Below are 27,861 nucleotides of genomic sequence, written 5' to 3'. Positions count from 1 at the left end.
ACGGTTGCTCTCTTTTTTATTTTCTCCCCTTTCTACTCGTTCTCTCCCTCGCTCTCTCGCTCTCTCTCACTGACTGTTTTATTGTCTTCCCTCTCTGGGTCCCTTCATGCTCTGCTAAGTGCCATTGTTCCGTATGTGTGTGTGAGTGTAAGTGTGAGTGTGTGTGTGTGTGTGTGTGTGTGTAGCCCACCCGGTTGTAACCTGGTTGCTCAGCACTGAGGCCTGTGTGTGTGTGTGTGTGTGTGTGAGAGAGAGAGAGAGTGAGCTGGCTGGTCAGAGGTGCTGTGGGGGGTTTCAGGGGGCCCCCAGCTCGGCTCTCTCTGTGTGCAACCTTATCCTCCCCCCATCTGAGTGGCTGAGGGGGGCACTGCCAAGCCCCCGCTAATCTCCTGCCATTACAACACATCACATGGCCCAGCTCACTGCGCACTGCTCCCACCTCACACTCACTCCACTCCACTGGCACCGGCCAATACTCTGTGAGATACACAGGATGACCTAATGTAGAGGTTAGAGTGTGTGTGTGTCTGTGTGTGTGTGTGTGTCTGTGTGTGTGTGAGTGAGAGAGAGTGAGTGAGTGTGTTTACTGTGTGCGTGTGTGTGAGGTCAACTGCCATATGTGTGTGAGGGTGTGAGTCTGATTATATTTGCGCTTGTATGGATCAGGCTGGGGTCTTGCAGAGTGGCCCTGTGTGTGTGTGTGTGTAGGGGTGGGGTGGGGGGTGGAGGCTAATCTTGCGTGGCTCACAGCCGATAGCGGGGCAGTCTGGGGCCCTGTCTGTCTGACCTGGAAGCTTCCGCCTGATCCCGCATTGACGAGGACAATGAGATAATCATCAGGAATTACTTTCACTCCTTGAAAAGTGAGACCCACCCCTCACCCCCCACCCCAACTCTTCCACACACACAAATACCCCCTCCCCCCAATCTAGCCCCCTTACCCACACACACACACCCCTAGCCATGGAAATGGCATGGTCCTGTGTGTCCTGGGAGGGCCCCTCTTCCCTTGGGCAGCTGTTTCCTATCACGGCCCCACCAAGCCTGTAGTCTGGCACGGCACTCTCACATTTAACCTCCCCGGCAGGAGGGGGGCAGAGGCCAACAAGGCAGCCAGATAATGAAACCGGAGTGCAGTGCGTTGTGTAAAGTCGGGGGACGGAATATAAGTTAAGACATTAATGGTCACTATATGGCCCAATAAAAGTGCCAGATCTCGCAAGAAGGGCCACAACACACACACACACACACACACACACACACACACACACACACACACACACACACACACACACACACACACACACACAAAGGGAATTGTTGTGTTTCTGTGCCAAGTACACGGCAACCCACCCCCCACCCCATTCCACCCAGTAGTTGGGTTGCTCGGGTTGTTTTTATGTTTGTTTGTCTTCTTCACTGATCCCTGATCCTGCTCATCAGGATGGAGATATAATTACTTTGCCAGAGATTTGGAGACTTAGCTAATTATCCCGCCGAATTAAAAGAGGGAGTCGTAACCGACACAATGTGCGCCCCTCATGCAGTCCACCCAATCCCCACTGCGTCTCACCTCCGTTAAAGGGGTCAGACCAGATTGAAAGGGTAAAAAAAGTCTTCTCAGGCGACGGATGAAGCTATCAGAGTACAGGGGAGGGAGAGCAGTTTCACAAGCAGTTGTTTCTTTTGAGTTCATTTACAGTCGCACTAACTTTGTACATATGAATAAATTAATAAATATAAAAACAACTCAGTGAAATATGATGATTATAATGTTCTCTCATACACAGACTAATATTCACGTGATGGGAGTTGTAATTGGTTTAATTTTCATTATTGCTTTGGCCAGAGGTGTGTATTAGCTGCATGTGTGTTTATTTGATCCCACCATATTTGAAAGGCTTTGGCAGAAAGAAAAATAATCATGTATTTATTTTTAAACAGTCGTAAGCCCTATCGATTGTAGCAAATTGCTGAATTTACGCTTGTAATTAGTTCATAAACAGCCACTTTGAACTGGAAATGCAAGAAAGTCTCTGTAGTTTTGGCATGATACGCCTTTTTTACCAAGCGTATGTTGTTTAATAGCCGCCCATTTAACAAAGAAATTGAAGGAAATGTTACTTAAAGAGGCTTTCATGCTCGGCCTGCTGTGGGCCAGTCATTCAGCCCTGTTTGGAGTCTCTGCACTGACCACCCGAGCTGCGCTCGAGACACACCCTCTCCTGCTCAATTAAACGCATTATCACAAATTATGAGTAAACAGAGGAATAAACAGCACAGCCAAGTCCATGCTAATCACCACTGCAGTTAGGGAGAAAGGCCTTTTTCACTGTTCCTTGTGCAGAATACACTTGGAGGAGGAAATGGGCTGGATGTAATGCAACGTATAATACCAATTGTTGTCACATTGACTCAAGTTGGGAAAAGAATTGAGCTCGCCAATTAACAGGATATGTCAGTTCGCCACATGTGGTTGTGATTGCTAGTCTGTTAACACAGAAAAACAAACAAATGACTAAACAGGCAAAACTCTTGTGGCCTGGAAGGGTGGGGGGGGTGGGTGTGTTACTTTGAGATTGGAGTTGTGGCACGGAGGTGTGTGTGTGTGTGTGTTTTTCAGCGGTCCTCTGTGTGCACTCAGATGTGGCACTGTCAAAGGCATTGGCGCGCCAGTCCAAGAGTCGATAATTCTTCTCCATCACGGCCAACGCAAACCGGCTGTCGTAGAGGTCAGCGCTCTTTAAACAAATTACTTGTGCTCGGGCTGAAAATGGCACTTAATTGCCTCCCACGCACCTCACTGCCCGAGCGGCCGGCCGGCCTGCCCAGCGCTTTAGCAGGTCAAGAGCAGGACGCGGATGTGGGCCTTTTTTACACTGAGGCAGGGCCAAGATGAGAGAACACTCTGAAACAGACTGCCTTTTTAGAGCTCTGCTATCAGAATGAGGTCAAGCAAACATGAAGCAGCATGTATAGATCTCACCTGATGCCCTGTTCTCATCACACATGTACACACACACATATATAAACACATGCCCACATATGCCCATCACACTGTTATTTAATAAGTCTTAGTCCTATTAGCCTCCATAGCCTTGGCCTCAGTGTAAGGCTATTTATAGTACTGGTCCTTTAAAAAAGGAGAGAGAAAGAGGAAAAAAGTCAGAAAATGGCTGCAGCCCTTTATTGGACTCGCTGCTGCTTGTTCTACTTTTGTCCCTGTCTTTGTACCCTTTGAAGATCGCCATGTTCCTGCATTTTTTTCCCCCTACCCTACCCGCTCTGCAACCTTGTTTGTTCCAACACATCTTTTGTTAGCGCAAGGCCATTTGTGCGCCGTCTGATACCTGTATCGGTTATCCATTGATCAGGCCTGGAGCTGGAACAGGCTGTCAGGAGGGTCCTAAAAAAATCAAAGAGGGACAGGCATGTTTGTCCTCTTGCCAATACTACTCACTCTAATAAGTCCTCCAAAGCTGATCAGGCAATTTTAAAAGGCCTCCAGATGTTACCTTTAAACCTCTCTATTGGATTTGACAGAGACATGTTCAGCACTCTCACTCGCTCTCTTTCTTTCTCTCCCTCTCTCTTTCTCTCCCTCTCTCTTTCTCATGCTTTCTTTCTCCCTTTCCTTCTTTCTCTCCCGCTTCCAAAATCCACCCACTTCTGTGACTTGAAAGTAAACAAGAGCATCTTGCAAAACAAATGCCCGTGACAATTTGAGGCCAAGGAATTTGCTTTATGATGTCTATGGCCAGGCATGTAGGCAGCCCCCTCTCCTGCTGGTCACCGGGACACAAGTAATGAGAAAGATGAAGGGGTTATTTTGAAAGAGAGTATGAAAAAAAAGAAGAAACGTCAGAATATAATAATCCAAAAGCATTTGACTTGTGTCGCGGGCGTCTTAATAGAGCCCTTAACAGCACATTGGCTGTGGAGTAGTCTCACAAACGCCTCTGAACTATGACAGGCCTCATAAATAAAGTTTGGCATTGGCCTCTAATTGCATCAAAGCTATTGCTCTCTATTTAGGCATGGTCACTGACGCCTCGGCCTTTATGCCTCGCTGGAGGCCAAGCTGGGAGGAAGGAGGGGGGGGGGGAGGTGTTGCTGGAAAGAGGGTTGGAGTGAGACGTGTTGTCGGGGGCAATCACACCAGCCAGGCTATTTGTCCTAATCAGTGACACCCATTTACCAGAATTGCCTAAAATGAACTATACCTCATACAGAAATCACACATTTACAGACCACCATTCATCACCTGGAAATTGAGGGCCAGTAAACTTTTCCCTTCCTCCGATGGGATTGTAGACATGCATCAAAATGTTAAAAAATGATTGGCGAGGGAGAGCTGTCATACATTTATCAGAGGGAGGGAACATTATTTGCTAATTTCCCAACCTGGGCCCTGACAGGGTGCTTCATCTTTAGACCCATGGTGACCGGCTCGGCCCTTTTTGTTATTAGTACAAGTCAAGCGTTTTTTTCTTTCCCCTCACTCGCTTTTCTTTCTCAGCGGCCGGGACGGCTCTAACAAGAGCCATTTGTCTATCACGCGGCGGCACCTCTCTCCATTCCGCCGTGGAAGGACTCTGACCACAGCCCCTCTCTCTCCGCCAGCTCTCCACGGGACCGCCGCCTGCCCGCTTGCGCTGGGCTGCCGATTGGCCAGAGGCCTGATAAATCACAAAGTTCCCTTGTCAAGGTGAAGGTATCGACTCCGCTGCACCAGAACTGACAAAACGAACAGCCGAGGAGACAACTATTCATCATCCAAAAAAAGGACAAAGGGGTCATCCTCCAAAAAGCGCTCACACTTCACTGGAGCCCGAGACACAAAGTGTTAAAGAGATCCGTCCAGCGCTGACATGCCGCACGGGCACAGGAGATGAAGGGGAAAAAATAAAATAAGCTTCATTAGACTAATTACTGACATTTAAAAGCTATTAACCTCCGGCGTATGTGTTAAAAATGGTATTGAGCTGGGCTTACATAATGTCCAGTACATCAACCCTACTTTGGGAAGCTGTCATCCACCGCCCCCACCCCCCTCCACCTCCTCTCACAGGCAGACTGGCTCTTCTTTTAGATCTGATGGAGGGTCTAGCCCACTGAACAATTAGCCAGGGCAGTTGGCAAACATAGCGCTGCCTGAAAAAAAGCAGACTGCAGAGTTATGGATGGACAGAAGAAGAGAGAAAGAATGAGACCAAGAGCCTGAAGGGGGAGAGGGAGTGAGCGGAAATAGACGAGTGTTTTTTTTTTTGTGTTTTTTTAACTCGTGGCTCCCGGTAAACAACAACACCGCACATGAAACGGCCTATCGGCACTCATCTGCCGGCGGTTTTTCCAGGAGGCAATCGGCACCATCAGACGGCCTGTCCCACCCTAAGGCGGAGGCTGCCCCTCTGATGTGAGTCTATCTGATAGAGCCACTCCTCTGCCACCCTGCCCAGCCCAACCCAGCCCAGCCCAGCACAGCGCCACCTCCGCAATCGCATCCAGCTCCTGCATTTGCACTACACTCCCCCACTAGAAGGAGGGGGGGGGGAGAAAAGGAAAAAGAAAAGAGAAGACAAGATGGTGGCAAGCACACTCGCTGGCGCTGCTCCGCCTTGCAGAAACAGAGTTGTTTTGAATGCAATCCAGTAGTTGTCAAGAGTGAACGCGCTGGCTGGCTACTGTAACCCCCCCACACACACACTCCCCACCCCCGACTCTTTCCCCTTCTAAAGAAGACAATGAGCTGTCCCGGTGGCAGCCTCCACTTGTCACTCCCCAGCGCCATTATTTAGTGCCTGGCCAGTGGTGGCCGCATGGTGCTGTGTGGCAGGGGAGCAGGAGGGCCGTGGCAGCAGGCTGCGACCTGGTCATGGAGGCGTCTGCGTGGACATGCTCGGGGTGGAGGTGCGCTGCACTACTGCGGCTCTGAGATGGGGGAAGAGGCTCCAGTGTCAAGGCTACCGTGCAAACACTCTTTGTCTCCTAATTAGATGGCTGGGGCTGACACGCTCACCTCTCTGTCAGGCTGCGTGTGTGTGTGTGTCCCCGTGTGTGTGTGTGGGAGAGAAGTGTCATTATGGGACGGCATGTGATTATGAACTGACCTATGAAATCTGAGGCTGTAATTGAAACAAGTGGCAGCAATTGAGCATGTACTTCCATTTTTCCCCTCTGCCACCCATTTTATTCGCTGCTCTCCCCACTCCCCCACTTCCCCTCGTCTCTGCTTCAGTCCTTTCCCAGAGTATAGTGTTTATTGCCACAGCTCCACTTGAGAAACCCGAGAGAGGGTAGAGCAACTTCTTTTTGCAACAGAAAAGGGCCATGTTATTAGGTTATAATTGCCTCATCTCGTGGCTATTTTAGTGTGTGTGCGTGTGTGTGTGTGTGTGTGTGTGTGTGTGTGTGTGTGTGTGTGTGTGTGTTTAAACGTTTCTTTAAATAGGTTGTCCTTACTAAGTCAGGGACATTAGTCCTTGTGGAGCACAGTGAACAGAAGGCTGATAGATGGCTTTGGCCTGCACCACTTCACCAGTCCTGCCATTTCACCACTGGCTTCTGTGATTGAAATTCATCACTAAATTTATTGAGAAATTAATGAGAAAAGCTACAAAGTATTGACGTTGAAAGGAAAACACAACTCATCTTGAATGAGGAGGAAAACGTAGCAATAATTTAGCTGCCATTGATTTTTGCCCGGTCCATGTATTGATCTTCATTTTACAATATTAATTTGCACCTGCGATCGGCTGCGAAGGGAACCAATTTGATTTGATATCAGCCAGCTGTTAGGAGTGCTAGCAGGGGCTAGCTCCTGTGTGGTAGTGGCTCTGAGGCAAGCCTGACCACAGTGGGCTCCTCGGGGAAGGATCGGAGGCAGTGGGGGGAGGTGGGCTTTTTTAGTCTGCCTTGTTACAGAAATAGACTTGAATTTCTGTCAGAAATAAAATATGAACGTGCAAGCTCTTGCTGCGCGAGTGTCCATCACTCCGGCCCTGTTGGCAACACTTTATCTGTGGCAGGAACAATCTCCCGTCTGGAATTCAAACCGCCTTCTCATCATCATGCCTGTATCGGTTCAAAGTTCATGAAATTTCTATGAGCATTGATCTGTCACCATTGATTTTTTTCCCCACCGCAGATCTTTGAAATTTTAATTTCCGGGGTATCTGAATTTCTTTGAGATGAAATGGCTTCCTAGGAGACAGCTGGCAATAAAATGAAGAAGTTAGTACCATGTCGAAGGGTACATTCGCTCACAAGAGCTCGAGCCCTTGAAACACATCTCTAAACTTCAGAAAAACCTTTTTATTTTCTCTTTTTTTCCCGGGGTATAAATTCAAAGGACAGTAATGGGACAAAATCATTTAGCCAGCAGCTAATTTCATCCATTTCTTTCCCCCCTGTCGTCTTGTTCCCTTCATGTAATGCTGCAGGTACCCTTTTATCACCTTGAAAAGCTATCTGTGAAAGCACCAGGCGGTCAGGTACCTCTAAGAGCAAAATCATTTCATCTCAGTGGTCTTTATCACCTGGTCAGGTTCACCTAGTTACCCATCACAGGGGCATTTAATAACTTCAAGGTGATATAATTGCTATTGACATTTCCCTCCTCAGGTTCGGCTGGTTAATGTGTTAAGGACTTGTCAGCAAATAGCACTTTGTCACTGAAATCACCAACACCCTCTAGAGGAATGTTTCTGTATTGAACAATTTGATTCCACTTTATTTAATTTTTACACCTTACAAGCAGTAGTGGTTCCATCCACTGCGTCGCCTCCTTGGCACAGGGTGTGTGTGTGTGTGGGTAAGTGTGTGTGTGTGTGTGTGTGTGTGTGTGTGTGTGCGCGCACAGAGGGGGATGCCAGCAGCCCCTGTGTTTGTCTTCTGCTTACGTTTTGTTCTCCTCTGTCCTGTCCTCTCCAGAGCAGGCCTACGTCTCAGTTGGGCTTGACAATAACAAATGCCCCTCTGCTTGGCACGGATTATATTTCAGGCCTGCTCAAAGAAATTGTAATTATGATGGTGGTCTGTTTTTCGGTGAAGGAGACTAACTGAATTATTACAAACGCATGATTGGGAAGTTGCAGGAAGATGATCATTATTTAAATGAAAATGGAACTCATTTATAGACGAATCCAGCAGCTGGCAAGGGGAACCAAATGAATCTCTTCCTGTTTTTATTATGGCAGTCAGGCTTTTTCTGTCAGGAGGAAAAATTGGACTAAATTGAACCAGCCCCCTTGGTTTCCCCTCTTTCCTCCTTCGCTCCCTCCCTCCATCGTTCTCACTCCTTTTCAGTGCCCCCCACCCCCACCCCTTTTTCTGCAGCAGCTGAAACAATGGCTTGTCGGTGTTAAAAGACACTTCCCGTCCATGTTTTTGTGTGTGCACAGAAACGGCCATGGCAAACGAGAAGTGTCCTCTTGTTTTTTTAATGGCCTCGCCTCTCCCCAGAGGACTTTTTTCTTCTCTTTCTTTCTTTCTTTCTTTCTACCTCCCCTTTCTGTCTCTTTCTCAGTAGTCTCACTTATCCGCACAGGACCGTCCCAGTCTCTATTTGCCACCGAAACTAAATAAAGTTTTCACTGTTCTCTTTCTCCTCCTTTTCTCTCTCAATCCCCCCTTGCTCCTTGATTTGTGTTTGGAGGAGAAAAAAGCATGGGAGGAGGGGGGAGGGGGGCAACCCTTGATAGCGTAGGTGGAGCACTGATAAGCTCCAAGCAGTTAAGTATAATTAGACAAAGTAATAGCAAGCAGCCGTAATAAAGCTAGCTATTATCTCACTCAGAGATACAGACTTATCATAATGACCAGTAATGGTAGTGTGGAATGTTAATTCTGTGTGTGTGTGTATGTATGTGTGTTTTCTTTTCTTTTTTTTTCCTCAACCCCCCCTCCACCTCCCTCCCTCTCTCCACCCCAAACATTAAAGTGTGTGTGTGCATTTACAGGGGCGTGTAGTTCCTCGCAGTATTTTACCCTCCATTTTAGCATCCTCAAACCCAATTATCGCCCTCTGCCTCTTTCCGAGTGCCAGGCTCTGGCTGGGGCTGAGGCTGAGGCTCTGTGTGTGGCAAGCACCGAGCCACCGGCGCGTTTTGACATGGGCCCGACGTCGGCACTCAGCCGGCTCCCCCTCGCAAGGTGTCAGATTGGGGCACATGATGGTCTTTTAGACTCCCCCTCAGTGGAGGAAATGGATGGAAGCAAATGAGTCTTGGGCGAGGAATACATTAATGGCGTGCGCAGTGCAGCGCGCGGGAGGAAAAAGCTGACAAAGTGTGTTAAGTCATCAGAATCGGTGCAGGGAAGAGCATGTCACACGCCTGTCCTGTCTCGCATGCTCCCCGCAAAAAAATAATTGTGACTTTTTGAGATTTTCTTGCGAAGGTTCCTGCCACACCCATATATACCCATATATTAGCTAGGAAAGGAATTAACATTCCTGTTTTTCCCCCCACATATGAAAACCTATAAAATATTATAGTTGTTTATCATATACTTGGCAGATTCCAGCGTGGATTCAAAAAAGCTCATTATGAGTTCAGCTGTTTAAAACCACTTCTTCCTAGTTGACTGCTATCATCATGGCAAGCCTCTCTTGTTGTGAAATAAAAGCTTGTCACTGCCAACCATCTTGTACTGTATAGAGTGTCAGCTTTGAAGAATGACAATGTAGGATCTGTGAGAACAAGGTCAAAGCATCCATCTTGACACACATGAGGAAGCAGACACACACACGCACACACACACACACACACACACACGCTCCCCGCACCTCCCACACACACACACATGAACATCTACATCTAGTTCTCTCACCCACTCACCTTCACTCTTTGTCAAACATACACACACACACACCAGCACACACCAGCACACACACCTGTGCCACCACACTTACTCTCACATGTGCCTCTGTAGGTACTGCGCACACACACATACAAATACACCAACCTCAACATGTTTTAGGCATCTGATCATTCCCATGCATCCTCCATTCTAAATGAGGTGTGGCAAGAGTAACTAGACATAATGACCCCAGAGCTGCTCTCCTCACTTCAGCTTGAGATTTGTCAGCCTGCAGGGACCGGTGACTTCTCCACTTTTCTTTGTTTTTTCTTCTCTCTCTATCCCTCCCCCTCCCTCCCTCCCTCTCTCTCTCTCTCTCTCCCTCCATCTCTCTTGCGTTCTGTTCTCCCTTTCCTGTCATTTATGGTGCAGGATGAAGCGAAAGCATGCTAGCTCATTAGCAAGCACATTTCCCCCTTTATGAAAGGCCTACATAATTCATCACAGTCCTTCGGAGAGAGATGCTCTTAATTTGATTTCACATGCGCGCACACACACACACACACACATACATACACACACACACACACACACACTTGTACACACATACACATAGAGACAGACGCGCGGTTCTGCTGGAAGGCTGTGCTTCATGGTGTGGAACCACTCTGGACACAGGATAAAACAAACAAACACAAACGAATGACGAATGACGTCCCAAACAAAACAGCCGGACGCGGACAGATGCCAGGCCTCCAAACATGAGGAGAGACATATTACCATAACACACAGACATACGACATGCGCACACACACACACACACACACACACACACACACATACACATGCACTCACACATGCACACATTCCCCCTCCATCTCTTTTCTTTGTTGCCCTGAAGCACTTGCTGGGTTGTAGTCTGGCGACCAGTTCACAGTGGTCTCCCTCTCTAATTATCCATGAGGTCAGTAAGCAAAATTGGGAAGAAGCCGGGGGATCAATACAAATTATCCCTGAGCAAACCGGTGCTGACAGTTTGAATTGCAGCATATGTTTACCCAAAATCGGGCAATTTATCTTAATATCAGCAAAGTAATGCGCGGCAGGTGAAAGGTCAGACAATCTCTCCACCTCATAATTAGGCGCTTCTAAAACAGGAAAGTGGTATTGATTAGCCGGGGGCCGGGGCCAGGAGGAAGGCTCAGACGGGGCCCAGCGCAGGGGCCACGAGGAAGTGCCAGCAGCCACTACCCGCTTCCACGGGAGCCCTGGAATTCCAGGATTTATGTGCTCTCGTTCTGTGTGTGTGTGTGTGCGTGTGTGTGCGTGTGTGCGTGCGTGTGCATGTGAGCAAGACTGAGATTGAGGGAGGGAGGTGAGAAGGAGACTGCATGTGTACTTGAGTGTGTATTTATGAGTGTGTGTGTGTGTGTGTGTGTGTTGGAAGGGTTTTATGTTTCTGTCCATACGGTAGGGTAATAGAGATAGAGAGAAAAGGGGAAAGGAGGGGTGAATCTCTTTGCGTCCCAGGCTGAGAGCAGGGCAGGGCAGGGCTGGGTGGGTGTGTAGGTGGGTGGGGTATGGGGGACTCTGGGTGGATTTAGACTGTTATTACTCAATCTGTTGTGCATATTTCCCAGCTGCTAGTGGAAAGAATAGGAGATAGGCACAGCCAGGCAAGGAGAGTGGGTCACTTACTCCTGTGTCAACCCCCGACACTCCCCCTCATATCATCTCAGAATTATCCTCTCAAAGGGCTTTTCTTCCTTTACACTCCTCTCTCTCCCTCTCTCTCCCTCTCTCTCTCCCTCTCTCTTTCTCTCTCTCCCTCCCTATGTCTCTCTCATTCTCTCTCCCTCAACCCAGCCTCCCACCCCCTCTTTCTCCTCTCAAGCACTTGTCACTGCTCCCCCTAATACAAAGAGATTGGCAATTTCATTGTAATTCCTGAATGCAAATATGTTGGCACTTTGAATGTTCACAGACATTAGCGGCGATGGCGAGTCAAAAGGGCTGCGTTCCTACATGGACCACTGCCATGCTGGCCGTGCAAATGCAATTAGGCTAAATGATAAAAAGTGATGGAGACCTCACACTGCCGTTCGAACGTGATAATCTTCAAAAGAACCAGAGTGGTAACACAAAAAAAAAAAAAAAAGAGAGGGTCTGTAACGTGCGCTTCCTCCGAATGATGGCACGAGATTTATAAAGTGCGAGCACTAAGTCTCATTTCTCCATTCATTAGAGCCGTTATTAGCCGTGGAGGGAGCATTGGGCTTGTGACAGACGGTGCTGGTGTGTCTTTGTACTGCAAGTGAGGGAGTCCTGCTATCAGAAGTCTGGAGTGTACGCTCAGTGCTAATGAAGGTTTCTGTGACCTCTTTTCGCACATTAGCATGAAATCAATAGCCGATGAGCATTTATCTCGCTCTGACCGAGTTCCATCAGGCAAAATTTATCAAGCCAGAGGCCTTTTAATGATCAGCCTCTCGCTAACAGATGAGAAAGCAACATGTTGCTCCTCAGCCTGGGAGTGGGCAAGTGTGTGTGTGTGTTTGTTTGTTTGTTTATGTGTATGATGTGCGTGGGGGTTATTTATTTGTGTGGTCATGTGTGTGTGCATGTGTCTCAAAGGCACCTTCTTATCTTCCCAATAACCTCTCTATACCTAAGGACCTGGAAGGGACTACCTCATCTACCCCTCTCACAGACACATACTCTCTCACACACCCACACACCACACACACACACACACACACACACACACACTCTTACACTCTTACACTCTTACATTCCCAATGCTCCACATTGCGCCATCTGACACATTTGTGTAGGCCCAGGCCACAGACATGACAAATTGTCCCAAAAGACAATGGTGACAGGCTGAGATGATTAATGTGCTGATTATGAAGTGGTTTTACACATAGAGAATTTACATCACAGAGTCGGTGCAAAAAAGCAACGGCCGTCTGTCCACCTTTACCTTCCCTGTGTGTAAGTAAAGGGAGGGAGAGACGGAGAGAGAGAGAGAGAACGTGTGTGTGGGAGAGAAAGAGAGAGGAGAGGAGAGGAAGGGGGAAGATAGAGAGAGAGACTCTCCTACATTCCTGTGAAAGCCATGTCATGTAAAATCAATACGGAGGAAGGATCAATGCTTTATTAACAAGAGGACGTCTTACTCCACATGCCGGCGTTGGCTCTTTGTCTTTCCTGGATGCATGATGGCACGTCAAACTGCATCAGGCCTGTCAGACGGCTGTCGCCGTACACTGCCACGCGTCCCTCAGCCGACCGCCGGCGCCGAGCCACACCGCACCGACACATTGATCAGTCCCCGCGCCAACCCCTCCCTCCCGCTCCTCAACCCCTCCCATAATTGTGCCACTTCATCATAAAGTCAACCAATTATTTTTGAGGAAGTTAGCACTGTCTGGTATTATGTCCCGTCTCCCTAACTCCTGCCCCCTTCCCCATTTCATCTCTCTCAGTCCTATCTCTCCATCTCCATCTATCTCTCTATCTCCACCTCTCTCCATCTCTTTCTCTCTCAGCCTCTTGAGTGGCCATGGCTGGCTGCCTGCCTTCCATCACCCCTTCATGTTTGCTTGCTTTCAACATAGTCACTGAGCTGGATGGTGTTAATCACTAAATCACATGCTGAATAATGAGTGATGGACTCAAATTGCAGGCTAAGTAATGAGCAGAGAGAGGCAGTTCTTATTAGCCTCAAAACAGGGAGAAGGAGGGGAAAAACACACCACCACCCCCACCACCACTACTACTACCACCATCACCAACATTGATTTATGGAGCTTGCAGCACTTACCACACTCCGTGCACAGCCACTTGTGCTGAGAATGATATCTACATCCAGCACAAGCACTGCCTCATCAGTGTTTTGCTGCTGCCGCTCACTGCTGTGGCTCCCTCTTGTCCCCACATCTTCCTCTAGGGGCCTCAGGGGCCCACAGTGGCCCTTTTGTTTTTTTGTGTTTGGGGAGGAGGGGGTTTAGGAGGGTTGCTGGTAATAGACCTCCACGACTCCCTCTAAAGCTTGTTAAACACAATGTGTGCAGTCCGTCGGAGTTGGGATTATGATTCATGTAGTGGGCGCGCGCGGCGCACAGGGCCTGATTTATGAGGCCGCCCCGTTCATACTCAAAATTACAATCTGAGAGGGAGGGGGCTGGGCGTGTGAAGAGAAGTACGGAGAAAAGAAAGAGGCAGAGAGAGAGAGAGTGAGTGAGAAAAAGAGAGAAAGGAGAGAAGGCAAAAAAGATTAATTACTATTTGTGGCCTGCAATTTCATGAGGCCACCTCAGTGCAGCTGTAGAATGATAGTGCCCTACATCAGTTTGTAGTCAGCCATTCACAGATTATTAAAGCTTTGCAAGATTAAGTGCTCCTCCTGCCTAGTTTGCACTCAGGCAATATTCCCGAGGAGGAAAAAAAGGAGCCGGGGATAAATCTGTGGTTGGCAATAGCCAGACATATGTCATCATTGCCACTTCGCCATAAATCGTGTAAGTGTACAGAGATTGCTTCTTGATGCAGACATCACTGGCTGACAGGCATGATTGCTGTGTGTACCGAGCCATCGTGCTCAGTGGCTGCTTCATTCATAATGTATTGACCAACCCTTAGAATTTATTTGATCAATTATTGTGTGTATCATTCCAAATAACTGAAGTGGGAGAGTGAGTGAGAGAGAGAGAAAAAATGTTTTTACATACACATTGGTTTTTACCCTCTTTTTTCTGGCATTCTGGGATATTATCCACAGTAAAACAAACACTCTGTCATGGCAGTGTGTTCAGTGCTTGTGCAAATGGGCTAGCAGGCTCACCAAATGTATAAAATACTTTGAAATGTGCATAAATTCTGAGGTAGGTACTGTGATGATGTTTTGCAGAACAAAGACACACAAAAGGCTGCATGGCAATGAGAGGGAGCTCTGTTTGCTTCGACCCTAACCAATCCTCTCCCTGTTTTGTGCTTTAGCTTTGAATGAGCCCACTATCGACTACGGATTCCAGAGGCTGCAGAAGGTCATTCCAAGACATCCAGGTGATCCGGAGAGGTTACCGAAGGTCAGTGGACTGTGTGTGTGTGTGGTTGTGTGTGTTTCTGTGTTTGTATTTGTATATGTCTGGGGAGGGGAAACATTCCTATTTATCATAAAAATGTGCCTATGAAGAGAAAATATTCAACGCAATTCAGTTAGTGCATGCAATCTCTGTTGGCAAGTCATCACTATGCAGTCCCTCAAAGACAATAGTGCAAAACACATACACAAAGACACACACACACACACACACACACATACGCAATCACACATACACAAACAGCTTCGGCAGCCTAGACCAATGTGTTTGGATTCAGGGAGAGCAGCTCAAACTTTTGCTGTGGCGAAATAGTTCAATTAAACATTTTTCCACTCCAGTAAGCTGTGGTGATTGTAATCTAAGCGGGGCCCTCTCTGATCTGTGATTATTCCACTCTTGTTTTCCTTTCATTTTCCAAAGCTAGATCCAGTTTAATCTTTTGTTGACAAAGCTTTCTGTTATAAGTCCTTGTCTTAGCGGGTTAATAAATGAAGTCCACACATTAATATCTGCAGGGCCCGTTTTCATTTGAATTCCACAAAGAAGCCGTTTGCCTCCAGTTCCCATGTGGGTGACACATATCACAGGCCTGTTGTTTTGATGTGTGGCATAAAAGAAAAGCCACGCGAATCATTTTTTGGCCCTTTCTTTGATTCTGTCTTTTTTTCCCATTTCCCTTTGATACAATCTATGACTCGCACCCTTGCTAATAGAAAACCTGCTAATTTCCCATTTGAGACATGCAGAGCTCTGGGCTTTCTTAATAATACGTTAAGAGATTATTATTCTGCACTCAGATCCCGGGTGCTCAGTGAGAGCTGACCACCTCAGAGGTCTAATAACAGATATAATATAAATATCTATTAGAACTCAGTGTGTGCCCATGCTATATTATTAACTCCCAATGAGCACTTTGAAATGCAGGCGCTTTTACACAGCCGACTCTCACTGACATGGGCTAAACTAAAAACCCCTCAACGGCGTCAGTGCTCACTACATGATGTGTTTCAATTACATCTGGCTTTTTTCCTCTCTGCGGAGAGCAATATCTGGACAGAAAATCTTGTTTCAGTAAATGCTTCAAACTATCTATTACCAATAAAGGAAAAAGCCTACCCCGGCTGCCTCTTTTTGTGCAGATCTTGTTCTCTCTCTCAGGCTTTCCTGATCTCTTTTTGTAAGCACCAGAGAACGTATAAAATGTGCTGATAATAGAGCATTATTTTGGGAGAAAAGAGGCTAACAAAAGCAATCTCTGTTAGCGAAGCAATTCAGGAAATGCATCACAAAAAAAAGCCCCCAGCTTGCTCACCCTTGTGCACCAAGACGGGAGCCTTTCTCCTCCCCTCTTAATTCAGGTGAAACCTCACCATTGAGACTTCACAGAAGGCGATCCCAGGAAAGAGATGGAATCTAGCAGTTCCAATAAACAACATAAATATTTGATTTTGCCTTCTAATGGACCCAAATGTAGAGTTCAGCGGCATGTAAATGAAAGTGCCAAGTCATTCATCATTGTTAAGTCAGCCGTCGAGCGGGGTCAGAGCACGCTTCGCGCAAAGCTGCAATTGACCCTTACATATATTTTGAATGAGCGGAGAAATGGAATAAAGTAACATCAGCGGCAGACGTGGCGAGGAAAGGCGAGGAGGCTGTAATAAGGGTTTCGGGTAAAGGCTTTGGTGGAAGGGGCGGGAGAATGTAAAGTGTGTATTAGTCAGCCAGGCAAAGGCTGGGGACTGACCCACGCTCTACGGCTTCTCCCTGCACTGGATAATACTACCACAATATTGATTTGTGGAACATTTTCCTCCCCCATGCTCTACCCTCTTCTGTTTTTTTTTTTTCATGAGATCCGTAATGTGTAGGGTTTGATGGGTAATTGTGGTGGGACAGAAAGCCAATATGGTGTGCTTGTATTGCTTTGGACACTAATAATGTTGCAGCTACATACATGCATGCATGCAGAAACTTCCTCCCGAATTGAAGTTTGCCATCCTAATTTTAGATAACGTCCAGATTTATGGGCTGATCCGAGGGGAGGGGCGTAAATGAACACATTTATATACAAATATCCTGCCTGGAAATAAAGGCAATAACTGGAGTTGCTCAGGTGATAAGGAAGAAGATTGCAAATGGGACTGGAGAATCCTCACTCTTTTTAGATGTTATTTGAAAACAATGTTATCCATTCTCCGACATCAGCTATGGGAGCAAACAGTGAAATGAGAATCTGATCAGTCCTCATACATTCACTTATGCTCTATCAAATAATCTTCATAGCAAATCATATAGTGGGAACCTGGCTTTTTTACAGGGGGAATTAATTGCACCCAATCCCCCATCCCATTTCCCCTTGTTTCACCTTGCAAACACAGATCTATTCCACTTCCTTTTCAATCTAATATACAAGAAAATGTATTAGAAATGCATTCATGTTGAGCAATTACCCATGCATTAAAATTCATCTTCTTTTCCCTGCTTTTTGAAGTAGCTACATCTATTGGCCCCACACTTCTCAATGTATTCATAACCCCAGGCAAGAACTAACAGAATAATTGCTTTACAGTTTTATAATGACATCAGCACCTGAAGCCACATCACCTTGGTTACCTTCTTTAACTGTGATAATATATACCACTCAAAATATTGAGGAGAGGCAGAGGCAATGATAAGACCTGTTTAAATGGTTGTCGACCATGGGCATAACAATGAACACTTGTAATAATACCTCTGCCCATTTGTCATGAAACGAGTGCCTGGATTCGTTTTGAGCTTTAATCGTTTCCGTTTAACCTGGAGTCTGTTATGTCCCTGTGAAAAAAAAAAAGAAAAAAAAACGAGAGTCAATTACACTTATCATCGTGACTCAGAAATTTACATTGAAATGCTCCTCGAACACCATTCGGGCTAATCATATTCACAGCGTGAGCCGCACTGCCTGAGAGGTGGAGGCTGGAACAAAACAAACTCATTCAGAACACCCTTGACTGATTGGGTTACGTCTTACGACTTCTCCTGACACAACTAGACCACCACTTAAGCGCAGCCTGGCAAATCGGTTCATTAGTTAAGACACCTCACGGTAAATGACAGATTAAGGATGAGAGGCGACGTAATTTTCTTAAACTATCCTTATGGTTTCGCTTGCCAAGTACCATATGGACGAGGAGGGCACTGGAGATGAAGAACGGCTTTGTGAACGTGGCAATCTTAATTGTCGTAATCGTTGCTTAAAATTGGGAGGCATGTAAAAAGTGTTGCGATATGACGGAAAAGATTATGAGTAATTATTAGCAGCCCAGGAAAACACTCCATCTTACTCAGGGAGAGCGGCCCCAGCTGATGAGACCAGATTAAGACAGCTGTGCCTTTCATTGATTGTACCTGCCTCCTGACAAGTGTAATTCTTTATTTGTATGCAAAATAGATGCATGCAACATCAAGCATAGACACCAATTTCAGAGGTAAATGACCGTTTTAAGAGCCATCCAGCCGGCAACTCCTCCAGATTAGATGGCGCTTTCCTGTAAACGTATGGCGCGTGTAAGAAGCCGAAGCCTTCTGCGATTAATCTTGATAAATAAAGGATCCAAGATGGTGGATAGAGTTGGGAATGAACTGCGCATTCAGCCATGATCAGGAGGCCTCATGCACGGATGCGGCTCTCTCCAGGAAAGCCAGGAAAATGTGTTTGAAATGACAGATTTCACCTAATATCAGCAATAAGCTAGTATAGAGGATGTAACAAAATGCCCAATTACAGTCTTATCAAATCAAAAAATGTTACAGTGATAAAAATGGCGTGGCAAAATATGAAGTTATCAGTGTGGGGAAATGAAAGGAATGAGCTCCTCTCCAAATGTATTCTTTGCCTCTGTGTTCAGATCATTCATAGAAGTGAGTGGTCATTGGGGAGAGTCTGGAGAGATGTTGTTTTGGTGACACTAATCCTTAAAAGAGGAGACACTCCAAAGAGGTTTCTGTGGTCTTATTTGAGTAGGGATGGGGAAAATGGGGAAAAAAATGGCAAACCAGCCAAAAAATCTGGCAGAAAAACACAGCACTGGAACAGGGCTGTTGGCAGACCCGTCCTAATTTTTGAAGGAAGCTAAGCGGCAAGTTAATCCATGTTGTTGTATAAGTAGGGGGAGGCATGCAGACATGGATAAGAACAAAATTGTGTGCATCCGTGTCCCAGGGCACAGGCACTCAGCCTGCGCTGGATGGGAAGTCATTTATGAAGTCCTTTACAACAGGCAGTGAAAGAGGTTAATTGAAAAATTTCCTAATGTCATTATGAAAGAACTAGATTAACCCGAGCTAATTCACTTTATTGTTCAGAAGAAAGAGGAATGAGCATTGAACTCTCCCGCAAATTTGGGGCATGAATTAGGGGTGAGATGTTGTCTTAAAGGACTCTGCCAGTTTAATTAAGATATGGAAAATTACTCATTGTTCTTTGCCACTAAAGTGCTAGGAATTAGCAGCCAAATGCAGGGCCTGTGCCTTTCATATCTCCACGGCGTGTTTGTTTGTTTAATACCCACAAGGCGACATTAAAATGGACGTTTTTTTTTTTTTTACTGATTTAGCTCTAAGGTTGAAAAGTACTGAAACCACTTCAGGTTCATATCTGCTCTTGAATGTAACTAATGTGTAATGTGTTAAATGCATTTTTATTTTTATTTATAATAATAATAATAATTTGTATTCTTCTTCTTATTATTATATACAGTATAAAGCTTACAAAAAATAAAAATGAAAGGTAGCCCTATGTAATTGGCTTTAGCTGCCAAGGAAGGTAAATGAAGCTCACCACAATGGCAGTGCTGGTGCTGTATGATTCATTGCATACTCTCTCTCTCATGTCTCTTTTAGGAGGTGCTGCTGAAGAGGGCTGCTGACCTTGTGGAGGCACTGTACGGAATGCCCCACAACAACCAGGTAACACACATGCACACACACACACACACACACACACACACACACACACACACACACACACACACACACACACATATCCCTCGCCCTGCAACCACATGCAAATGAGCTTGCTTTTTGTGTACATTCTCCATAATTAAATCAGCGTTTTCTCTGCTCTCTTCTCTGGTGCGCTCATCTTCATACATTTCAAAGAGGCCTCAGGGCCATTGTACTGTAGTGTTGGTGTCATTGCTCTCTCTCTTCTCTCTCTCTCTCTCTCTCTCTCTCTCTCTCTCTCTCTCTCTCTCTCTCTCTCTCTCTCTTTCTCCTCTCACCACCAATCCTGGCTCCTGCACACACATCTGAGAGCAGAGTTAATCAGTCAAAACGCATATAAAACACACACAGACACGCACGCACGCACGCACGCACGCACGCACACACACACACACACATATACACACAGAGAACTATTTAAATGAAAGAATAACCTTGAACTGTGTCCAAAAGGTTGCTAATGCAAATTCCCAAACAAATTTACCCAGCAGTGTTGTTCAAATATGATACGAAGCTTTGATACATCCAATTGAATCAACCTGTTACTTCAATTTTGACCAGTATTGAAGCGGAGCTGAACCATATGGTTCTCAATGCAGGGTTTAGTCAAGTGTGCTTGATGTGTTTGAGCTCAAATGTCATTTACCCTTCTCCTTGTTATCTCTGTTCTCCTCTGACTGATTGTGGAAATAGTCGATCCAAAAAATACTCATGGACTATTTGAAGGAAATACCCACAAAAAACTCAATAGAATGTGCTCTTTTAAAATCCTGGCACTGTTAAGGATTGAAAGCCATCCATCTGTGTGTGTGTGTGTGTGTGTTGTGTGTGCGCCTGTGTTGAAAACCAATGAGGAGCCCAGCATAACAAATGTTTCCCTTTTCTGTCTCCAGGAGATCATTCTGAAGAGGGCGGCCGACATCGCAGAGGCCTTGTACAGCGTCCCCCGCAACCACAACCAGATCCCCTCGCTCGCCAACACCGCATCCCACGGAGGCATGATGGGAGTCAACTCCTTCGGCAGTCAACTGGCAGTCAATGTCTCGGAGACATCTCAGGGTAATGACCTGGGTATGTAGCCATGAGTGAAGATAAGCTGCACACAAAACAACAACTAATCTATCTTTTAACCTTTAAGTATTACCTGGCCAGCCCCTCAATGTGGGCAGTTTTTTTCCTGGCCGTCCTGTTGCAGCTCTATCTTCCCTGGCTGTCTCTAATTAATCTCCCAGGAGGTTGCCTGACACTGTCACTACCTTCCCTGTATGCCTGGCAGTGAGTGACCGCTCCTGCTATTCACTCAGTGCCACCGCTGATAATAGCTTCACATCTGTTCTCTGTTGCCACTGCTAAGATCAGGGGCGATCATCATGGCTGCCTTCTCACACGCGGGCTCATGAATACGCACATGTGTAACCCTCTCCTTGACACACACCTTTATGTGTCTTATTAAGACGTGTAGCCACACACACACACACACACACACACACACACACACACACACACACACACACACACACACACACACACACACACACACACACACACACACACACACAATGTTAAGTCCCGCTGTCAATTGCATTCATGGGAAGATAGTAAAGCACAAGTGTCACTCTGAGAATAAAAGAGACTGGCATCTGTGGACAGAGGAAGGCTTCTACCTGTGGAGGAAACCAGAGCCCCAAGTTGTACTCCATCCCCTGGCGTATGGCACGGTCCTGTTAACCCTCGCCTCTCCTCCACAGTGGGCTATAGCCGCAACACGAGCAGCGTATCCCCCCGCGGCTACGTCCCCAGCAGCACCCCGCAGCAGTCCAACTACAACACAGTAAGCAACAGCATGAACGGCTACGGCAATGCGGGCATGCCCAACCTGGGCGTTCCCAGCTCACCGGGATTCCTCAACGGCTCCTCTGCCAACTCCCCCTACGGCAGTAAGTATCAAGGTAATGCCCTCTCCTTCCACTTCTCTCCAAACCTCTGGTGCCTTTGTTGTTTTTGACACTCCTCTATTTTTTTTGTGTTTTGTTGTTTTGTTTGTTTTTTTATGTTGTGAATGTGTGCTACTGGATAAAAGGAGGGGTGACTCTGGAGGCTGAACACCCAAAGACATTTACAATTTGACCTCAAAAAACAAACAAACAATAAAATAACAAACAGCCAATAGCCAATCAATGACAAATGAAAAACAACAATTCAAATAGAAAAAGTCTGTCCAACTTATGGAGTAGGCCACTAGACAAATCTGAGAAACAATAAGGTGGACACAACAAATCCCCACAAATTTCCATAGTCAGAGTCTATTGGAAAACCTATTATCCAGAGAGTGGCCAAGGCAGGACACTACACACCACATTTCAACTCATATTCATCAGCACTTTCCCCCAAAGTTTTATTTTTCAATCCATATTCTGAGCAAAGTTTGATTCTTTTCCCCCTCAAAAACCCATATCATTCAAGTATTTTTTCACCGCGCATTCATGGTCATTTCCCTAATTCCTTCCTCATTCCCATATTTGATTTGAAAAAGAGGCAAGGCCCGAACCAATTCTAAATCAGTCTTTTTTGATTCGTCTATGCCGTGAACAGCTCTCTGAGTGGTGACTATTTTTGCTTTATTGCAGTAGTGCCGTCAAGCCCTACCATGGCAGCCTCTTCGGTCAGCCTCTCTTCAAACTGTAGCAGTACACACGGCATTTTCTCATTCTCACCTGCCAATGTCATCTCTGCAGTGAAACAAAAGAGCGCCTTTGCCCCTGTTGTCAGACCCCAAGCCTCTCCACCTCCTTCTTGCACCAGTGCAAATGGCAATGGACTTCAAGGTGAGCCGCCCTCCCTCCTTTTATAGTGCCTCACCTGTTGGGTCACTGGAAATCATTTCTGACACCCCTCCCCATCCACCCAAATACAGCTACCATACACGGGCCTATTCCTGGTTTACACTTGTATGGCTGGCTCCCATCAATTATGTATTTGTGGATGGATGACTGGCTGAAGAGATGGATGTGTGTTTGGATGGATGGAAGGACAGATTATGCATGTATGCATGTGTGCATGTGCATGCGCGAGTTTATTTATTGATTTATTTATCTTACATTAATGATTAAGGGAAGTTAAGAGCCTCTAGAGGTTTCCCCTCCTTTTGACTCTCACTGGTATGGTACAGTGGAGTAACAGCATCTCACATTAAGGCCAGAATAAATTCACAAGCAGAATGTGCTAATCTTTGACAAACACACAACATGAGGTCTTCTAGTCGTCCTATTGTGTCTCCTGATAGCACAGGCCAGGGTCCTTCTCCCACAACTAATCTAAACTGAACATTGTCCACATTAAAATTCACAATCCCCCCACTCCTCCCCCGGTGGGTTGACCCCACTGTGCCTAGTCTGGGTCCTTAGTGAATAGACTTCGTGTAACTCAGACAAGCTCTCCTGGATGGTATTTTAATGTCCCAGGGATTAAAGATCACCCTGTTCACGGCCCTTAGAAAGCAGTCACTCTTCCTCGTTGAAGATCGTCTGGTTTGGAATGACTATTGTACGCAATTAAAAATTCATGTTTTTTCACTGTAGTTACTAAAATGATGCCATTAAAAGGCCAAGAGCATAAAGATTTCATGTGCTATATTGTACCCAGGCATCTGAAAATCAGCAGTATGCGGGGAGATATGCTGGGGAATGTGTCTGTGCCAGTGTATTTGAAAGCACTGGTCTGATGAGATGATACCAGGCAGAGAGGAGTCTGAAATTGTTCGCTCAGCAGGCCAGCATAGCTCAACAAATTAAAGACTTATTTAGGCCAGTAAGAGCACTTGTATTTTCTCTATGTCAAGGCCGACTTGTTTGCTTTGAAAACATGTTTTAGCCATAGTGTGTGCATCCAAGATTAATAATGTTAGAGCTAATGAACTGGGAAATTAAAGTTCATGCTGCTACATGCATACACTTATTAATATGTGGTTTGCAGAAATTAATGAGGAATGCCATGTCATCAAGTGCTTATGCAAACTTAAAAGTACTCGAACCATGACACCACAAATAAGTTGAAAGCAATGAAATTATTATTTTTTAATCAGAGCAGCTCACTAGATACCTAATTGTCAAAATGAGTGGAGTGGGCAAGTACATCCATCTTCGGCTGCAGCTTCGAAACCACCCCCACCCCCCCCCCACACACACACACACACACACTCTCTTTGATCGCATCCTAGGCCGGGTCTTATGCGTAGGGAATGTCATCTAGGGCCAGGGCACAACACAAAAGCAAATAGGAGAATGCAAATATTTCAGCGTTGATTTAGCTCCCAGCAGTGCTGGGAAAGAGGAGGGGGAAAAAAGCCAAGGATTTCAATTTGGGGGAACCTGAGAAGTGTCTGGTCCTTGACTGGCGAGCAGAGAGTCCGTATCTGACGTTAGCAGAAGTGACCGTGTTATTTCTCAGCTGTCAGCACGGACGGCCTCCAGGGAGTCTGGGCCCCTGTTTGCCATTAACAAAACGCTAAGAGAAATATCACACATGTGCAAAGGCAGGATGCTTTCTCCTGAAAATGTCAGAAAGCTCCTCTTTTAAAAGTGAAGTCTTTCCTCCATGTCTTGTTGGAAAAGCGCACACCTCGCAACCCCCTCCTCCCTCCTTCATACAACCACCCCCAACCTACCTTTAACAGCAACCATGTTTCAAACACACCCTCGGCCTCCATTGACAACACTTAGGCATATCCATCAGCGTGTTTAGTGAAATGCAGTTGACATACTTTCCTGTTCTTGCTGTCTTTGGTGCCTGGAGAAGTATTTCACTAACATCCTTGTTTTCTTTTCTCTCTTTTCCCTTTTTCCTCAACAGCAATGTCTGGACTGGTGGTCCCCCCCATGTAAATTGCACTTCCACTCCATCCCAAGCACCAGTCTCCGCAGATGGGCTTCAGGGGACATGTTTAGTACATTAAAGAAGATTCTGGTCGAATCTGTATCATCAATCACGGATAAAATCTACAACTAATTCTGTTATTCAGAGGGGAAAAAGACTTTGTTTCAAAGATTTTATTCAAACAAGTACAAATTGACATGCAAGCAACTTTGTCATGAACAATTTAATTTTGTTGACTGAATTTCTTGTCATATTTTCACATTTCTCAGTGTCGAAGAGGAAAAAAATGAAAAAAAGCCTATTTTGTATAAAACATTTCTGGTTTGATCTTGGCTATGTCTAGTTCTTGCTATGTGTTGGGAGAAACTTTGTGGATGCACCATTTGATGAAAAACACTGATTAAAATGCCTCAGAATGTTTCTCTGTAAAGGATGTGCAAACTGTGTGCATCTCTATAATGTGAATTCATTTTCCCTTTTCTTTCTTTTTTGTTCTTTATTGATTTGTGGTAAGAAAAAAGGGGGCCAATGCAGCAGAGCCATTAAACTGGAAATAATATAAATATATGATTTTCTTTTTTTTAAAAAGAACATTAACATGAAATGAAGAAAAAGTAAATGGGGGAGGGACAGGCAGAGGAGATTTTATCATGCTTACTTCATCTAAAATGGACTTTGTAACTTATTGTAGTTAGAAATTGTAACTTTGATATTGCAAAAATTCTTCTCTTGCCTTCAACAAGCACATCAACAGAGACAAAAGGCTACTATCTGTTGGTTTAAAAAAGAAAAAAGAAAAAAGAAATACTTCCACTGCTAGAGCTTCCTGTTAAGCAAGTGTGATCTGCAATGTTTTTCAACTTTTTGCTAGCACTGTATACTATTGCATTCTTAGGCTACTGTGAAGTCTATGTTTCTTGTACCAGAAAGTTGTCCTTTTACTTCTAGCTCCTTACTCCCTAATGTGTTTTGTATGTGGTTATACAATTGTAGACTTTTGTGATTTTGCCAAAGTTGTAGCTAAATATTTATACACTTGTCTTGAATTTTTCCAGATCCACTTAAATATTTAGTACAGAGTTTTATTCCTTCAAAAACAGTAAGGAGTAAAATAGTCTTATACATTGCAACACTTTCACATAAACACTTGCGGTCACTAAGGGGATTTTTTGTAACATATCAATTATAAATATTGTATTTATCTTTGAAATTTTGTATATTGCTTTCCATTCTTTTATTTGATCTTGTATGTATTGTTTGTCATGGCCTGATATTGTGATGCAGCACAGAGCGTTAAGCCAAGAACCATTGCCGACATCTGCTTTTTTTGTATCAATAGATTGCAATGTCTACATTTCATTTGTATTTCAAAAATTTTGTTACTTCGTCAAAAATTCCATCCTTTTGTTTGTTCATTTTATGTTTCAAGGAACAGTCAAATCCATTGTTTATTTTTATATTAATTTTTAAGTTATCTAAACAAATACTTTTTGGAATAAAACTGTTTGTTGTATAGTCAAATAAATTGTTTGTGACACATGGCTGTAATAATATTAGTAGAAAATGTGCATGTCCAGCAGCCCCAGGGGGGATGATTCAATTTGTGGTTGTAAATTTTGTTTTGTAGAATGTAAAAAGTCATTTTTACCTGCCACCCACAACTTTGCCACATAGCCAAACTGTGTTTACAGGGAACAAAAAAATATTTTAGCCTTGAACGGATCCATAAGTTAGCCACAAATGTTTATTAAAATATTGCAGAAAGTTTCTTGATTGACAACGTAATGGCGAGTGTCCTGAGAGGAATGTTTCTGCTGTTTTAATAACAAACTGAAACCACAATGCCAATCATTACTCCATTAAGATGATCAATGGTGTAAAAAGCACAAACATTTTTTACTAAAATAAAAAAATATTATTGTGACCCCTCATCTTTTGGCTTTTTTGTCATTTTCCTGATTAATTTGATTTTTTTCCCTGTACTACCCCAGAAGAGTATGAAAATGACGAATGACTAAAGGATACATTTTTTATATCACAGATCAAACGCCAGAATTAAACTGTTCTATATTATATACATGGTGTTTTATATCAGTTCCATGATATATAGTAGCTTCATAGCCAAACACAACTCAGCATTTTCTTGCCCCATTATATTTTTCTTCTGGTTGTGCCAAATCTACAGATGAGACACACACATTTTTTTCATCCTTTTTTTTTTGCACGTAACACTTTGTAAATCTCCTGTTGTAACGTTCAGTGACTGCAGCATTTTTGTTTTAAAACTAAAAAGGGAAGTTTCCTGTTGGCAATCTGCACAAGTTTTTCTTTTCTTTTACCACAAGGAAGCAAGGGCAGCTGTAGAAAGGAATAAGTGATGAATGTGCAATGTATTTGCTTTGTGATAGCTCAACAAAGCTTGGCTAAGTGGGGAAGCCTGAGAAGTCACCTTGAAAGTGAAAGAAACCCAAGGTTACATGAAGTGCATTTGTGAATTTCATCATTTCTGCAATCTGTGTTTTTTTGTGTTTTACACTAATTAGTCCACGCACTCACTGCTTTGTTTCCCTCGGTCAGAGGCGCTCACTCAATGGTAGAACATTTCTTTAAGGGAAACTGCATTTTTATTTCATATGTATTTTTTGTTGTTTTTTTGTTCATTTATGTCCACATTTTTACATTTAACTGTATAAAGATGTTCATTTTACACAATATTTAATTAAAGTATTTCTTGTCTGTGAACCACCTCTCCCTGCTATCTTAATTTAGATTCCCTGAATATTATTTAAATTAGCTGGTGTTTATACAGGTTATATGAATATAGAAAACAAAGGTCTTGAAACAAGGCATTGATGAACTAGAATGAAAAGCACATACATGTCATCTCATATTTCCAACATGTTTGTTTCAGCGATGACACATACTGTATAGTATAATCTCTGGGGCTTACTTGCTCCAACAAGATACTATAAAATTACAAATTATAATAGATAAACAGATACAAGGAGCATTGTATCTGGATTCAAGCATAGTAGGTCCATGAATCCTTTTTGTTCTATTATTTTGCTTTTTAGTAATGTTTGCCTAATCACAGTTGAAG

The 27,861-nt window shown here is 44.7% G+C and overlaps 1 protein-coding gene across 21 annotated transcripts in view; it reads left to right on the top strand.

The window, feature by feature from the left end:
• Positions 1 to 27,503, top strand: part of ebf3a (EBF transcription factor 3a) — a 94,639-nt gene extending 67,136 nt beyond the window's left edge. For 4 of the 21 annotated variants that reach the window (XM_048233118.1, XM_048233117.1, XM_048233120.1 and 1 more), the window contains exons 11-16: positions 14,803 to 14,891; positions 19,788 to 19,853; positions 20,783 to 20,960; positions 21,638 to 21,826; positions 22,625 to 22,714; positions 24,738 to 27,503. In XM_048233118.1, the coding sequence (XP_048089075.1) occupies positions 14,803 to 14,891; positions 19,788 to 19,853; positions 20,783 to 20,960; positions 21,638 to 21,826; positions 22,625 to 22,714; positions 24,738 to 24,769 (644 nt within the window). In that variant the 3' untranslated portion in view covers positions 24,770 to 27,503. Of the gene's footprint in view, positions 1 to 14,802; positions 14,892 to 19,787; positions 19,854 to 20,782; positions 20,961 to 21,637; positions 21,839 to 21,969; positions 22,451 to 22,516; positions 22,715 to 24,737 lie in introns of those variants that run through there. The other 17 variants (XM_048233108.1, XM_048233107.1, XM_048233114.1 and 14 more) reach the window with 9 other exon arrangements.
• Positions 27,504 to 27,861: the final 358 nt, after the last annotated feature.

This window comes from Alosa alosa, chromosome 22 (assembly GCF_017589495.1).
Source record: "Alosa alosa isolate M-15738 ecotype Scorff River chromosome 22, AALO_Geno_1.1, whole genome shotgun sequence".
NCBI classification, from domain to species: Eukaryota; Metazoa; Chordata; class Actinopteri; order Clupeiformes; family Clupeidae; genus Alosa; species Alosa alosa.
This window is presented reverse-complemented; position numbering and strand designations above follow the sequence as displayed.